This window comes from Acomys russatus, chromosome 25 (assembly GCF_903995435.1).
Source record: "Acomys russatus chromosome 25, mAcoRus1.1, whole genome shotgun sequence".
NCBI lineage: Eukaryota > Metazoa > Chordata > Mammalia > Rodentia > Muridae > Acomys > Acomys russatus.
Genome location: NC_067161.1, coordinates 1,302,734 through 1,319,566, shown reverse-complemented (window position 1 = coordinate 1,319,566; position 16,833 = coordinate 1,302,734). Strand labels below are relative to the sequence as shown.

Here is a 16,833-nt window from a genome sequence, read left to right as displayed (position 1 = left end):
TATGATCTGGTCAACCCACTCCTGGTATGTAGGCAGAGAAATGGAAGCATGTATTCAGGTTCCTGTACAGGAGAATTCCTGTGTTGTAATAGTAAAAACTGCAAACCACCCAGCCACCGGGTAGCTGGTAGACACAGCGTGGACAGACTGCCACCCCCTGGCTTCCAGTCCAGTGCCTTGCTGGTATCACATGTTTAGGGTTCTTGTTGTGTCTTTGATTCAGTAGTCAGCACAGGCCAGATTATACTGTGGTAATAAACAACACCAGGTCTCTGTGACCTAAGATACATATTTCTTTCTATGAACTGCATTTTCTTTATTCTGTATTTGTTTGTTCTGAGACCCAGGTTGCTGAAGGAGAATGTCTGAGATATTGCTATTTGCTGTGACTGTTTATGAATTTAAAGTTACCCAAAATACAGGCATTGAGATGGATTTTCAAGCCAGCTGATGTCTTTATTTTTATTAGTGGTTGTTGACTTCTCATTTAGCATGTGTTGAAATATTTAAATGACATCCATAGCTATAATTCTCTTTAATCTTTGATATAAAAATATATGTAAAGCGTCTTACTGTTTTTACTTACTGTAAAATGCATTTTAGATAGGAGCCATATTCCTGGGAGTTGGAGAAGGAGCCTCAGAAGCAGGGAAGATGGGTAGCACTGAGCTGTTAGGGAACCTGGGAGCTGTCTTAATACTTTTGTATTAACAGAAAAAACTTAAGATACCATTTAATTTATACTTTTTTAAAAAAATGTTTTTCAGTCTCTTCAACAGACTGCGTATAAGAGGTGTCTCATACTCCTGTTGCCAGTGGCTGGAACACAATGGATCATACAGGGGCCGTAGACGCAGAAGAAGAGCTGGGGCCTCTAGCCCACCTTGCACCAAGTCCTCAAAGTGAGGCTGTGGCTCACGAACTCCAGGAGCTCTCTCTACAGTCCAGCCAGCACTTACCCTCTCTGAACGAACGGAAGAATGGTGAGTGTTTGAGCCGCATGTGCAGCTCTGATCTAGAGGGTCACCCTCATGGGGGTCCAGTTAGTTCCAATTTGTGAATGACTATTTATAAGTTACACTTGGCACGTCCCTCAAGGGACACTCAGAGGTAGGAAATGGCTTCTGAGAAGGGGCAGGATTTTACTTCTCATCCACCTCGCGCTTGTGTCACCAGCAACTGCCTTTGGGAGCATTGCTGCCTTTGGAAGTCACCCTTAGATTAGGTCATCTTGGAGTGGCAAGACCTCTAGCTGGAACGGCATTGTGGGGTTCCTGACCGCAGAGAAGCGGGTGCTGGCCATGAGCACCTCCTCCTTCCTTTTGCCGTCTCCAGTGTGTTGGACGGTAGTTTCAGGGTGGTAAGAGCCAACCCGCTTCAGTGAGAGCGAGGGCTTATTGAGTGACCTTGTACGAACGGGCACAGGGCAAGCTAGGTTCTTTTTAGAGCTACTTCATTCTTGCCTGCAGAGTGAGTATTTTCTAACCAGTCCTTATTCCTTATCAGTGTGGCAGATTCTCATTGATGATAGAGGCATCCCAGAGCCTCCAGAAAACAATACTAATGAATAAAGGTAGGCTAGATACACTTAGTGCTGATAGAGTACAGTACACTCCCACGCAAACACAGTGGGCCGTTCAGAGAGCACACTGACCGTACTCAGGGAGAGTCCTCGTATGCTTGCCTTTATACATACAGTGTTTTAAAATTGAAGTTTTAAAGGTAAGAAGAAATAATTTCCTGTAGAATGTTTCCTATCACCCTGTTAGGTTTCTAGGGACTGAGTGTGTCCCAGTCACTCCTGCCGAGGACAGTGGACACTGTATATCCGTCATCACAGGATTTGATAGGAACTTGCTTACCTTCTTTTAGGAGTCATTAGTTTTGTGTCCTGAATCTTACAGTTAGATTCTGCCCTTGACCATCTTAGCTTAAACAACACATAGGCTTGGTTCTGTCACCAAGAGCCTGGCTTTCCTGTGGACAATAGCTGAGACAAACATATTTACTCAGCAATGACTAACTACAATCAAGTTGCACTGCACCCGTGGACCAGCTTTATGTCCCAGGGATCTGAGCTGGTTTTGTTATACATTCAGAAGGCCAAGCTGCTCACAAGCTGGCAGTGTGTAGCAGAGGAGGGAAGGCATAGGAAGCCACTCTTCCATGGTCACATAGTCCACTAGCCAGCCATGCTCCCTCACTATGCTCACCGGGATGACTGAGTGCATACATAGAACAGGCTCCCTTTGACAGTCAACGGTTAGTGTGGTGCTAGAAACTGAGCCCAGGACCTTACCTAGGCTGGGCAAGCACTCTACATCCCTTTCCTGTGTATGTCATTAGGAGGTAGATAAAAGGGTAAAATGTTTAATTTACTAAGAGAGCTATATTTTACAAAATACTGCAGTCATTTATGGAAGTAATGTTCTTCCTACTCTAATAGTTACTAAAACTGTCTGTCCAAACTCTGTGTGACCCCTGTGGTCACTGTCTCATCAACCCACACTCATCTGTTGTGCTGTAATTTCCACAATACATCTTTGGTTTTTTGTCACTCTGTATTCCAACAGCTTTTAAGATTCATGTGTGAGCCAACACTGAACTTTCATGCTACATCTTAAGCATCAGCCATGAGATAGCAGGACTGGTTTTCTCCAGGTGTCTAATTCTGTGGCCTTTGTGACATAATGGCTTGTGTTTGATTTGTTGCTGTTAGTAGGCTTGTGTAGATGTGAACTTTTGTTCTAGAATAAACTCGCTTTGTGTTCATTTTTTTCAAGCCAGGTGCACATTGTTTAGCTGCCCTGAGTACACAGGGCAAGTACGTTGGCCTCCAGCCTGTCCTTTGCCTGGTTGTTTCCCAGAATCAATCACGTTTTGTAGTGTCCTTTCTAATAGGAAACATTTTACTGTTTTCCAAAATAGTTTTGAAACACTTTTTTTTTTTTTTTTTGTAACAACAATGTAGTACTTTAAGATTATAGCTTGGAAATAAGTAATGTATTGACTCTTTTTTTATCACTATAGTGATTCTATAAGCATAAATTTAATTTTGAATGAAGTTGGCTTTTTAGCCAATGTGTTTTGCCCAATAGTAATTTCTGCTCAGTGTTAAGCTGTAGAATACCATCTCACAGTGAGGTGCCATCTAAGGATTCTGAGATGACTGCAGAAAGTGTGAAACATTGCCTGTGTTACACGCACATGCCATGGTGTGAAAGTGATCTTTGTGCACAAGACAAGAGCCTGAGTCAGGAGGAGTGAGTTGGAGCGGCTTGCTGTCGGTGGTTAATGACGCACTGGCATTCCTGGACAGCTCAGAGAGTCGAATCTGTGTCCTCACCACAAAGACACTGTGATTATAGGCTTCACATAACCACCCCGCAGAGTGTGTGTATTTCAAACACATTACACAGATACAAATATCTGTCATTTGTCCAATTAAAATGCTAAATAAAAAGAAATCTACATTTGAGCAGAACATATATATCTCAAGTAATAAAAATAGATGAGAGACCCTAACACCCTAACTTGCTTTCTTTGATGTTTTCATGTATGTTGTTCTTTTTTTTTTTTTTTTTTTTTTTTTTTTTTTTTTTTTTTTTGGTCTTCCTAAATGTCTAAATCATATCAAAGTGTAGAGTGTAGGTCTTGGTCTCAAAATCACTTACAAAGTACTGTGTAGCTCTTGTAGCAGCATCGTGCTCACATGCCCGTTATTCCTAAGCGTTTGAATTTTCCTCACCAATGCTACATTCTTTTCTGCTAGAGAAACTCGGTATTTAAGTCTGTGATTAGTGATCAGAAGGATTGCATCATCATAGCTGATAATGCAGCTCTGTGATTCAGCAGATGGCTTCACATTTAAGTAATGACTCCAGTTTCTCCCCTCATGTGATTTTATTTATTTATTTTTTACAAGTATTTTTGTTATTCCAATAGTTGAGTGGCAGAATGTTCCCAATCTGGAGCAAATATGGAAGATGTTCAACACCCATAAACTAGATTTTTTTTTTCTTTGTGTCTGAATGTTGCTAAATTTATAGCTAGTAACATCTCAATAAGACAATCAATCATTTAGACAGTTAGCTTTTCCAGGTGGACCCTCTAAAGGAAAGTAGATATATAGACATATAATATACAGTGTTTCTTTATGAAAACAGTCCAGCTGTAGGAACACTGAGCTTCATTCTGGCATAGTGCACGCTAGTGGGCTCCATCTTATTCCCATATTTATGTTGACCTTTAGTGTTCAATAGGAAAAGCTCAGGTGGAGGAGAGTAAAAGTGCATGCCACATGCCCAGAGGCGGTGCAGCCCTTTCCTGCACCCACACTCAAGGGGAACTCTGCTCTGGTGGACTATGTTGTTAGGTCACTGATAGCAGCACAGCTGTGGAGCGGATCAGGCATGGCCAATGCTCCTGCAGGGAGTGTAGCTGCTGCGATAAAGGGCTGCTTGGTGTCTCACACTCCACAGAGCAGCGTGGGTGTTTCTGTGTGAGTGAGACTCACCCCCCCTCACACAGCCTCAGGCTCGCCTTCAAGACTGTCCAGTAGTAGTGCAGCGTGCCTGCCACCTGCCTGTCCTGCTTTTGACTCTGGCCTCTCACATCTGTCTAATTCACCTGATCTCGTCTGAAACTCTGACTGAAATACTGTATGTGTGGGCCCAGTAAGGAGAGATCTCTTTTCTGAGTGTTCAGATCACTGCTTACCATAGTTAGGGTCTTGACTTACAACCTCGTCTGAAGTGTTTTTCTGAGAACCTTTTCCCCTTGGGTTAAATTTATACAGTGAACAACTTAGACCCTCTTTTGCTTTGTTCCCCTTACTAGAGAGGAAATAACATATTCAAAAGTTGGTTGCACACAAAGAAACACAGAGAGCGCTTGGCTTTGAACTCAGCACAGGATTTCATGTAGCCACACAGTTTCCAGACTGTGGCACTGAGCCAAGTGCAGCCACTTTGGTGCATAATGGCTTCTGTTCACTGCTGCTTTGTTCTTTGCATTTTCTGAGAACATTTCCCCGCCCCTCACTAACCTGTTGGCCCAAGTGTCTGGAAATGTACAAAGGTAATAAACATTGTTCTTGAGCAAAGTCTCCTCCGCAGACTGCCCCTGACCTGGCACAGTGCAGTGTCGGTGCGAGGAGATGGGTTTTGCAAGTGTCCCAAGGGCTATGCATGGGTGCTAAGTAGCAAAGGCAAGCCTAGGCTCTTCTCCCCTTCTGTCCTGGAGCTAACAGCAGTGCATCTGGGTCTGTGAAACTCCCCTCAGTCACTTTCCTGTTGGCATTTGGCTCCAAAATGCTTACTGTGAGTCTTCAGGGCATTGCTAAACTCTGATGAATTCTGACCATTTGTTTCTCTTCAGACTAAGAAAATAAACTATATATTTATAATATTCCATGTTCAAGTTCTTAACTTTTTCAATCATCTTTTAGGACTTAGACTAAACACAATTACAAAGTTCAAAAACAAATTCTAGACTGACACCTGCAACTGGAATTTCCCTGGTTGTGAACAGTGTTATCTCCTGACTCCTTCAGAGTGAAAAAGCAGCCTTCTAACCCCCAGTGAGGCGTGCCCTTTCCTAATGGCTTCCTGTTGAGCAGCATGTTTGGTTTCACAGTGCCCATAAGCTCCTGTAACCTGTCTGCCCTCTTTTTTCTGCCCTGGGTTTCTCATTCTTATAGTTGTTGTTAGTAAGGACTTAGTTTGCTTCACTGTGTTGCTGAACACACCTTTGCAGAATAAGCCTGGTGACAGGGAGGGGCGGGGACCCTCGTCACACCTCTGAGCTGGACATGAGTGTGATCTGGCGCCACAGGTAGAAGACCAGATGCTCATAATACTCACACATACGTGCTTCAGGGGCTGCGGGGCCTCGGTTTCAAAAGTGCACCCACAGGACTACAGACCCCACTTACAGCGCCCCTGACACCTCATTTGGGCTTTTAAATAGTGTCTCTTAAAGAAATGCCCTTGGACCATCAGTGATTACTATATGTGTTAAATGCTGAACTTAGAAAATAGTAGTAATTAGCAATTTAGTTTAAGCTACCATTGAAATTATACTATCATAACATACAGAAATGCCTACTTAAACACTTAAAAGAAAGCTTTTTAGGTACCAGATTCAAGAATTGTTTTTTACATAAATTAAGATGATTTCTTAAAATTAGCATCTACTATATGTTTTATCAGACATTGGACTGGTGAATAATGAACTAATTTGTGAAGGAAGAGTTGCTTTCCTCAGAAAGCATCAAGGAAGAGACAGCTGCACTCTATGGCCATACCTGTGAAGAGCCTGTCAAACAGAGGGAGGGCACTGGGAGACGTGGCCCATGGGTGCTTTTATTCAATGTCATTTAGCTTATGCTTGAGGATACCAATAATGTTGTACTACTGTGACAGAAAGCAGCAGATGGGTTGGGAGTTTTCTTTGGTTTATAGTTAATGATCACATAAACTAAGAAGCAGCCATAGCTAGTGTTTTCTAACTCCTTTAATCGTCCTCTTGGCTCTCCTGCCTCACTGCTGCCCTCACTGTTATTAACAGGAAGTGTAGTCTTTGGGGAGTCAGGACTCCAGCTTCCGCTGCCGGCTCAGTGTGTGAGCACAGGTAAGTCTGAGAAGCACTCTGTCCCAGTGCACCCATCACAATGTCTGTCTGAGCGTCAGCCGCGGGTCCCTCTGGCTGCCCCTTCTCATTACATCGTGTCTTCCTCTATTGCATTGTCACTTCCGTCTTGTGTTCTTCACCTCAGCCAACGGATGAGTTTTCCATAGATGTAGATGTGTTGTGTTATTAAACATACACATGAGCTGTTAGTCAAATGCTCCTTGTTGTCAAAAAGAAAGAGAAATTGACTTGATGGATGTTCTTCTTAAGATAACATGTCTACTCTAGAATATGCAGATTTCCTATGGTTCTCAGAGGTCAGCCGGTATGTGTTAATGTGTTGATGGTGCCACCGCTGTCAGTTTAAAAGACACTATTTCACCTTTTTTTTAAAGGCCCAAGTGATGAGTGTTTTTTTCTCATCAAGTTTGTTGCTGCTTTCATGAGAAAGTGCTAATATCTGTATTCACCATCTTAAAGTGTTGGTGCATGACCCTGGTGCTTAATAAGGACTCCTACAAAGGCAAGAAGTCTCGTTTGCCATTAGTGTTGGTTCTCGCAGGCTGCATTTAGAACATGCCAGGTGTTTGGATGGATGGCATGCTGCAGATTGGAAGGTGATAGCAACAAAATTACGATGCTACCTGGAATACAAGCCATCATCCTGACAGAGCAATTGAGATGCTTATTGGCCTCCTTGACCAACCTCTTATGGAGTACTGTACTTTAAAAAAAAAGTCAGCCAATATCTCCCATAGTGTTGAAAATTGGCACTTCGAGGATAGAAATAAAAATACTTTTATTTTTACATTTATCTATTTACTTATTTATTTATGTGTATGAATGTGTACACACATGTGCTTGTGTCATGTAAAGGCAGAATGGTTCTTTCACTCCACTGTATGGGTTCTGAGAATTAAACTCAGACCCTCAGGCTTGGCTGCAAGTTCTCCAGCCATCTTGCTGGCCACTAAAAGCTGTTTAAAAAATATATTAGCCAACTCTATTGAGATGACCATGTGTGCCTTGCCCTAAAATAATTGTTAGATTTCCAGCCTCTTATACAAGGTCAGCAGTTCAGAGTGCAGTGTATGAAACTGTTGGGTACATAGGTCTCTAAAGTACTTCCCCAACCATATGGAGACAAGCAGTGTAGAGATGAGTCTCACGGAACACATGGGCACATGGAAAGCTCTCAGCATTGCATGCTTGATAAGCAGGAACCTCCAAGAAGCAGCACACAGCAAAGCACCAACTCACAGTCAGTCAGGGCTTAGCTCCTAGCTGGACCTTTATTAGCTGTGCGTTTTCCTCCCTCTGCCTCCTTCCCTCCCACACATCGGAGGCCATACCTACTACTTGCCTTGTAGATCGCTTTGACAGGAGAGTAGGTTAATCTCTGTGTGTTTAGAACAGTGCAGAATTAGAGCAGATGCCTAGAGAATCTGGTATCGCCTCTGTTCATGAAAAACGGATACATTTGTATAGGTTCCCCCAATGATGTTTTATAAGTTGACTGGTTTGTCTTTGCTTTTAGTAATTCCAGTAGTTTTTGCTTCCTGTTTCCATAATTACTTCTTTTTAAAGAAAATAAAATGGCACATAGCGTCTTCCTGCCGCTCATGCACTTTCACACAACACTAACACGCAGCTTGTCTGTTGAGCCCTGAGTGGGTAAAAGCAGTGGGCACATGTTTCCCATGAAGTTGTCTCTTGTGGGTCCTGCCAGTTCCCACAATCCTAGCATTCCCTGGGCATCAGTCAGTGTCTACAAGGAAGGACTTTCCGATTGTGAAGCATGTGAAAATACAAACAGGCCAGTACTCAGGCTCTCAAGGGACCCTGTCCTCCAGAACAGACTCCAAGCTGACATTTTCACAGGCTACTTGCAAGAGTTCCAGTAGGGTGGATCCAGTCAGCAGGCTCCTCAGCAGACTACTCCATCACCCAGGGCGGGCGCACAGCTGCTCTCCCTCCTGTGTTCTGATTCTGAGGCAATTAAGTCAATAGATGTGGCTCCTGAGATGCTGAAGGCCTGTGATGTGGACAATAAGAGCTGGGAAGAAGACATTCAGTATTTTAAAGTAATAAAATGGCTGTTTGTAATGTTTAAGGAAGTTTCTTCTTCTAGGTCATCTTCTAAACTGTTTTCACCTTAATTACAGGAACTCTCTGGCATTAATATTTTTATTATAACTTGGTTATTTAACAAAGAAATTAGACGGGGTCCAGAAATGAGTTGTTAAACAGTAACATGGATATTAAGAATGTGTTTATGTTGCTGTGACTTGTTTCCCACTGATCTTCAAAATGCACAAAAGTAAACATGTTTGCAGTGACTTAGGGTGTTGTTCTGAGGGACCTTTCAGTGATAGCAACTATTGTGCCTGATGCTTTAAGTTCAGGGGATAGGGCTGTAATTTGTTTTTATTTGAGTCCCTTTCAATACTTTATTTACACTTATCTTTTAAGGAAATATTTTATTTCAAGACTTATTTTTTAAATACTTTATACTTTCCTTTTTAAAAAAGTTTTATGTGTATATATTTCTATATAAAATAACTTTTATACACACACACACACACAGTAAAAATAAATGTGAAGGGCAGAACCCAAGGGATTCTAAGGCTGGATTACTTAGGAAATACATAATTAGAATTGATTGGGTTTATAGTTGTCTTTAAGTGCCGAATGTCCTGGGCTGTCCACTGGATACCTGAATGGCACATCTAGAATTCCAGAGGTGGGACTAGGCTCTACACTGGGAAGTCAGAGTGGGAGATGCTCGTCCTTGAGCTCTTCTTATGTGTCCTCCTGTTCTTTTCAATGAGTTAACCTTTAAACGAATCCACAGAATCCAGCTGTTAAGAAACTAACGCAACTGGAAATTTTTTTTTTTTTCGAGACAGGGTCTCTCTGTGTAGCCTTGGCTGCCCTGGACTCATTTTGTAGACCAGACTGGCCTCTGCCTCCCAAGTGCTGGGATTAAAGACGTGCGCCACCATGCCGGGCCACAACAGGAAATTTCTTATGGTTCCATATCCATTTCTGTTTTAGGACTATAGTATGTTTTGAATAATTTTTTAAAGGACACAAACAAGTAGCTGCATGTTCTCAGCCAAGCCCCTTCAGATTGGCGGTGGAAATAAAACACATTTATCACATTCTGTTGGGAACCCAGGATATTTTAGATATTTCTAGTTTGGGGTGGGGGGACAGGAAGGAAACTAAAGCAAAGTAAAAAATTGCTCACAAGTAGTTATTGAATGTCCTGGATTTTATCAAATTGTGTGGCTCCTTATTAGTGTGTAAAATATAAATGCTGAAAAAGCCAGGAATGGTAGTGATTTTAACTAGATATAATCTTAACACCTCCATCCCTCATGCCTCTGTGTCCCTAACCCCTGCTTGTATGTGTGTCAGTCTCCCTTGTGTTTCAAGCACTAGAATGTGGTGATGAAGCTGTGACCGCTCTGCTTGTGCGACGGTGTGCTTGCTTGTTGTCATAGACATAGAGTGTACCGCTTGGTGGCCAAATGCTTTCCACAACTGCACAGCATGGACTGTATTAGTTATTTGTCTGCTGCTGTGATAAAATGCCACTGCCAAAAGCAATTCTTTGGGCTTATAGTTCTAGAGGGAGAGTCCATAATGTCTGGGAGAGGCTTGGCAGCAGGTTGTTCTAGCAGGCTAAGAGATGACATTAAACCACAAATATGCAGGGTAAAGAACAACACACTGTAAGTGGAGTGAGGCTATGAACTCTAAAAGTCCAACCCCAACCCTAGTGACATACTTTCTCCAGCAAGGCCATGCCTCCCCATAACCCACTAAGTATAGCACCACTAACCAGGGACCAAGTGTTCAAATGTGTGAGCCTATGGGGACATTTCTCACTTAAACCACCTATGCTAACACCTTCAGAGTATAGAACATTTACATGGGTATACAGATGTCATAATTTTGAGGGTTTTCAAAACAAAGAATTTGACCTTATACCAATGAAATCAAGTTCAGACTCAAATATTGACACTTAAATAATTTGGGAATTGTGACTCAAAGCCAAGTGGTTTGAGAAAGTGTTTTGGTTTTTATTTTCTTCAATTATGGCACTAGCATTCTCTAAGGTACGCTTTCTCACGGAAATGTATGCATTTTATAAGCAACTGTCATTTATTATCTCATAGATTCCTGAAGGTATAATGTATTTGTGTCAGATTCCATTTATGAAATGTTGTCTGCAGCCACTAATGATCTTCTATTCACTTGTTCTGCGATGCCACTTATCTTTGTGAATTTATTTTTCTTTCAGTATAATTCTGTGTGTGTGGTATATGTAAGAATATGTATGCATGTGTGAACATGTATGTGTGTAAAGGCTGATGTCCATGTCTTCCTCAATCACTCTGACTCTTGTTTTGTTGTATTGTGTTGTGTTGTTTTGCTTTTGAAGTAGAGTCTCTCACTGAACCTGGTTGGTTAATTCACCCAGACTGACTGGCTAGTGAACTCCAAAGATCCACTCACCTGTTTTCAACACTTCCCAGCAGTGGGGTTCTGGATATTTGCTGTCATGTCTGGGCCTTATGTGTTTCTGGGCATCTGGCCTCAGGTCTTCATGCTTGCAGAGCAAGCACTTTACCCATAACTGAGCTGTCCCCAGTCTGCCTGGGTCCCTTGTTTTGATACAAGGTCTCACTGTGGAACCCTGGCTGGCCTGGAACTTAGTCTGTAGTTCAAGCTTGAAGCAGTTCTCAGTGCATCTGCACCCAAGTGCTGGGTGGGTACTGTGCCGCCATGACTGGATCTTGCAGGATAAACTTGGTCTCATTTTTTTTTTTTTTTTGAGGTTTCTCAAAAGATAATATGCTCATTAATTTTTATCAGCTTGACACAAAGTGGAAAGAAGGGACCTCAATTAGGAATTGGCTCCATCAGATTGGTCTGTGGGCAAGTTTTTGGAGGCACTTTCTTGATTTATGACTGATGTCAGGGCCCCGTGCAGTATTGAGCAGTACTACCCATGGGCAGGTGATCCTGGGTTATATAAGAAAGCAGTCTGAGAAAACCAAGGGGAGCAAGCCAGCAAGCAGTGATGCTCCATTGTCTCTGCTTCAGCTCTTGCCACAAGGTTGCTGCCTTGAGTTCCTGCTCTGACTTCCTTTCATGATGGGCAGTCACGGTGGGGCCCACTCTTCCCAAGTGCTGCAGCCTTCAAGGGACTGGTCCAGATCTCCGCCTCTCACTTCCTCAAGGTCAGCTCACGCAATTCCTTTGCCAACAAGGCCAGCTCCACTGTGTTGCACAGGCAAGGTTCAGGACCTGCTCTCTCACCAGTGAAGGCCAGGGCCAGCTCTCCTGACTAACACAGGTGGTGAGGGTGAGATGGGGATGGCATCACCTCTGCACCCCTGCCACCTCATGGCGGATGAGTAGCAGGGTGAGCTTCTGCTTTTTCTTGCCCTTGAGGCCTGCTCACCCATGTTCTGTGCTGCACAGGCGAGGTACAGGACCTGCTCTCCTGGGTGCTGCAGCCATCAAGGGACAGGGATAGCTGTGCTCGCAGGACCCCATGGCTAGGTCTCTCTCTGACAGTGCTTTAAGAACCAGGACTTCCCTCACTTTGATCTCTTTTGGTGTTTCTGCTGTTGTTGCCCTGCCATCTGCCCTCAGGAGAGCTTTTCACTAAGGTTGCTTGGAGCATGTGTGCTCTGGGGATACTTCAGCTGGACAGCTCTTACCTATTCTTGTCAGATTTTAGTCCCTCACACAGAGTACTGTCCTTAGCAGAGACATTAGAGCATTGTCAGGCAGGTCTCTGCACTTGCATTCTGTCAGCAGTGTCCAAGCTGCATCACCCTCCTGAGCTCTGAGCCCTGACATGCAACCCCTATTTCTCATTGTGTGTGAGCAAATGCCTCATGTGCATGCCAGATTTCTTAGTTTCTCAATGACAGGAAGTGAAGTCCAGTGCTTGTCACTTCATGATGGCCAAATCTGTGAGGTCTGGAATTGGCGCTTTAGCCTGAGCCTGTGCCTGTCCTTTGGGCTATGTGAGGCTGAGCTTTCTGATCAGACTACAAGCAGCAGTGTCATCTCGGTGCTGGTTATTGGTGCTTTGGGGAAATGAGTAAATAAAACCAGGAGTAAGGGAAGCAGCCTTCCACATCTCAGTTGGCAAGAGCAGCCAGCAGGACTGCCATGCCGGACACACCTGCGTCTCCTGGAGCCAGCGGCAGAGTTGCTCACTTCTAGAAGGAAAGGCTTCTCAAGTTGGCAGAGTCTGTTCTTCATTAATAAAGAACTAATTACATACTGTTTCCTCCTTTAAAAAATACTGAAAAATTAAATAGCACTTTTCCTCAATATTTGAATTAGATTCAACTTGACAAAAGAGTCAGCCTTTAAAGATAACCAGTGGGCATGCTTCTCTTCTCACAGGTGTATAAGTAAATGGGAACACTAAGAGAAAAGGAATAAAATTATACATTTATTGTGAATGCACACTCTCCCACTATCCCCCACCTGGAAAGCCTGCACCCGGGAGAAGCCGAGGTGGAGTAACAAGCTGTGCTTGTCAGGTGAAAATAGAAACACTTCCCCCTTCTCCTTCTTTCTTCCCTCTCACTCTTCGTTCTCTTCTTTCTGTCTTTGTGGTTTTGAAATAGAGCCTGACTAGTCCTTTAATTTAATTCAGATACTTATACAAGTATATATTAAGCACATGCCGTGGTGCCATCTCCTGTCCTTTTGCATGCCCGTCTTGCCCACCTTTAGTCGCCTCTGTTCCCCGGACAGTCCCTCGTACAGGATCATATGCATGGTGTCTCCAGTCACGTCCACTTTCCTGGCATGGCACGCTTTCATTCTCTGTCAGTCTGTTAGTCTTGGTCCTCAAGCCTCAATTTCCCAAGCTGTGAGATGACAGAGCTGCTCCATCGTGCCCTGCTCCTGTGTTTGCTATAGTACATATTCCTCATCATGTTCACATAATGCTGTTATATTAATAAAGAAAAACCTTGAAAACACACATTGTGGGATATCAGTGACTTGCTAGGTTATTACTATATTATGCTATGGGGAGATTCTATTTCAAGCTGATAAAGTCAACTTTTCACAACTCATCATAGATTATCATTCTTTCCTTGCGTGCAAAAGCTCTCAGGAAGAATACTGCAGAGAGTATCTGATAGCAGGCTGAGTGTATTAGGCATCTGTATCAGAGACTAGTGCTGAAGAAGACCCACCTAGAGCAGGCGAGCAGTGCCGTCAGGGCGCTGGATGCAGGAAGCCAAGTAAGAGCAGAATGAAATCACACTCACCTCTTGATTGACACTTGGAACTATCAGTTGTCAGACTGAGATTTTATCAAAGGAGTTTCATAGTATAGAATATAAATTTATTAGCCCATATGCTCTGTATGTGGGTTTGGTTTTGGTTGTAATTTTTTTTTGAGACAAGGTCTCACTATGTTGTCTAGGTTGGCCTGGAACTGGCATCCCCCTCCTGCCCTCCCAAGAGCTGGCACTGCGGGCATAGCTGCCACGCATAGCTGATCATTTGATTAAGGGTTTAGTTGGTGTCATGTACTAATGCAGGATATTTTCAAAAAGAGGTTTTATCTCCATACTGTGCCCTCTCAGAAGCCACTGTTCCCTTAGCTCCTTTCTCAGGTGTGCAGTCAGATTGTACCTAAAGCTAAAAGAAGAGGCTAAAGATGGAAACTTTGTCCTGTCAACCACCAGCCGCCTTGGCTTTGCCTTCTGTTTCAGTTTAACCAACAGGTATTGCAGACACTGTCATCTCACCTTTTATAAAGCACCATGACCCAGGGAACTTAGACAAGAAAGAGTTTATTTGGGCTTATAGTTCCAGAAGGATAAGATCCCGTGATGGCTGAGCAGAGGCATGACAGATAACAGGCATGCTGAGAGCTCATAGCCTAACCAAGCGTGAAGCAGAGAAAGCAAACCTCAGGCAGAGTGGGGCCCTAAGCTCTCAAGCCCTCCCCCCAGTGGCATACGTCCTCCAGCAAGGCCACACTGCAAACTAGGCCAACAGCTAGGACCAAGCACTTAAATGCCTGAGACTGTTGGATATTTCTTTTTTTTTTAATATTTTATTAATTCATTGATATTACATCTCAATTGTTATCCCATCCCTTGTATCCTCCCATTCCTCTCTCCCTCCCGCTTTCCCCCTACTCCCCTCCCCTATGACTGTGACTGAGGGGGACCTCCTCCCCCTGTATATGCTCATAGGGTATCAAGTCTCTTCTTGGTAGCCTGCTATCCTTCCTCTAAGTGCCACCAGGCCTCCCCTTCCAGGGGACATGGTCAGAAATGGGGCACCAGAGATTGTGTGAAAGTCAGTCCCCGCTCTCCACTCAACGGTGGAGACTGTCCTGTCCATCGGCTAGATCTGGGTAGGGGTTCGATGTTTACTGCCCGTATTGTCCTTGGCTGGTGCCATAGTCTGAGCTGTTAGGGTGTTTCTTATTTAGACTACTACAGGGCCAAGCTACTCATCTGAACATTCTTGAGAACAAAGGCTCCTGCCTCTCATTCCTCTGAGTGTTCCATCCTTGTCCCAGGCCTCACTGCTGCTAAAGCTGGAGGAAAAATAGCTTCCTAGCTACGCACAGTGGCAGCTCCCAGCGTAGGGCCACCTGCAGTTTGGAATTCTTTTCACTCTAACTCAGTACTTTTGAAGATTTTCTGTGAAATGAACGAGCAAAATTTAAGAATTCCTTTAGTAAAAAAAAAATGTTTCAACAATCATTTGATTCTTTCTAATCTTTAAAGAATTAAGTGTGTGTGTGTGTGTGTGTGTGTGTGTGTGTGTGTGTGTGTGTGTGTGTGTGTGTGTGTGTGTGTGTGTGTTTGCTCATGTACCATTGCACTCATGAGGAGGTCAGAGGACAACTGGCAGAAGTTCCCTTTTCTTTTCCACCATGGGTCCTGGGGATTGAACTGGAGTCATCAAACTTGGTGGGAAGGATCTTTACCAGTCACTGACCCTCTTACTAATCTTTTAAACAAATATATTTTTTTCCAGGAAAGTGAAGAGCCCAAAATAGATCACCCTCTTGTGGTAATTTATTTTATAATAAACTACTTGGCATTTAACAACTAAAATAAAAATCTGCTTTTACTAGTTTTACAACTCAACTATGGGTAAAGTATATGTGAGCATTTTTCACTTGTAATTATCTATAATAGAGTAGCAGCCTTTTAACATGTTCTCAACTCTTGGAGTTGGGTAGTTTATCAGCCTAACTTGCAGGCATGCCCACGTACGCCAGCACACATTGGGTAAGAATAGAAATGTCCTCCAGTCTACTCGCTCTTGTTATTGAACGTTGAAATGCGTGTTACAGCAGTGCTTGAATCACTCCCACAGTCACTCCTCATGCTCCTCAGAAATGTCCCTTTTAATTTTGTATTCTTCAGCTAAGACCATACCAAGAAGGGCTCCATATGTTTAGCCAACAGACTTTTAATTTCTCCTAATGCATGCAACTCTCCCTGCCTTCTGCAACATGGCATTTTTTGGAGTCTCTAAGCCAGATACTTGCAGAATGGTACCAATTTTTATTTGTCTGATTGGGCTGTTGAGGGAAGGTTAGATAAGAATGACTTGTGTGTTCTCCTCAGTAAATCACAGCAAGAGGTGAGTGACAGGTTGGCCCATTATTGGGTGGGTTCAGGTAGTGTTTTCTCTCTCCGATGCAAAAGTGCCCCTTATTCTCTGTAGTTAATAAGTGGTATGTGGGCTGTGACCCTAAGACATGACTGGTCTGTGTCCCACCCATCTTTTACCCACTGTTTGAATGACAGTTTTCACCTAGTCATTTTAGACTTACTTGCAAAGTGATTTCCAATTCTGACATTCCTTCTGGAATTCTGAAAGGTTCACTCTCTCTAAGGGAACAAGCACTGTGGATTCATAGGTTCTTACTCCATAACTGTCATAGATGGTTTTACACGTACTCATTGTGTGTGGGGGGGGGGGTATGCATAAGCCACAACATGTGTGTGGAGGTCAGAAGACAACTTTTTGAAATTAGTTCTCTCCGCCCTGTCAGTTCAGGGGTCGGTGTCAGGTTGTCAGACTTTGTTTTAGGTGCCTTTACTGGCTGAGCCATCTCTTCATCATTTTTGATGCACAAATTCTTTTAATTTGAATAATAATAATAAT

The 16,833-nt window shown here is 43.3% G+C and overlaps 1 protein-coding gene across 2 annotated transcripts in view; it reads left to right on the top strand.

The window, feature by feature from the left end:
* Positions 1-695: 695 nt before the first annotated feature.
* Positions 696-16,833, top strand: part of Mrtfb (myocardin related transcription factor B) — an 84,977-nt gene continuing 68,839 nt past the window's right edge. Inside the window, exons 1-2 of one of the 2 annotated variants that reach the window (XM_051168043.1) lie at positions 696-983; positions 6,571-6,633. In XM_051168043.1, coding sequence (XP_051024000.1) covers positions 830-983; positions 6,571-6,633 — 217 coding nt within the window. In that variant the 5' untranslated portion in view covers positions 696-829. The remainder of the gene's footprint in view (positions 984-6,570; positions 6,634-16,833) is intronic. The other variant, XM_051168044.1, reaches the window with a different exon arrangement.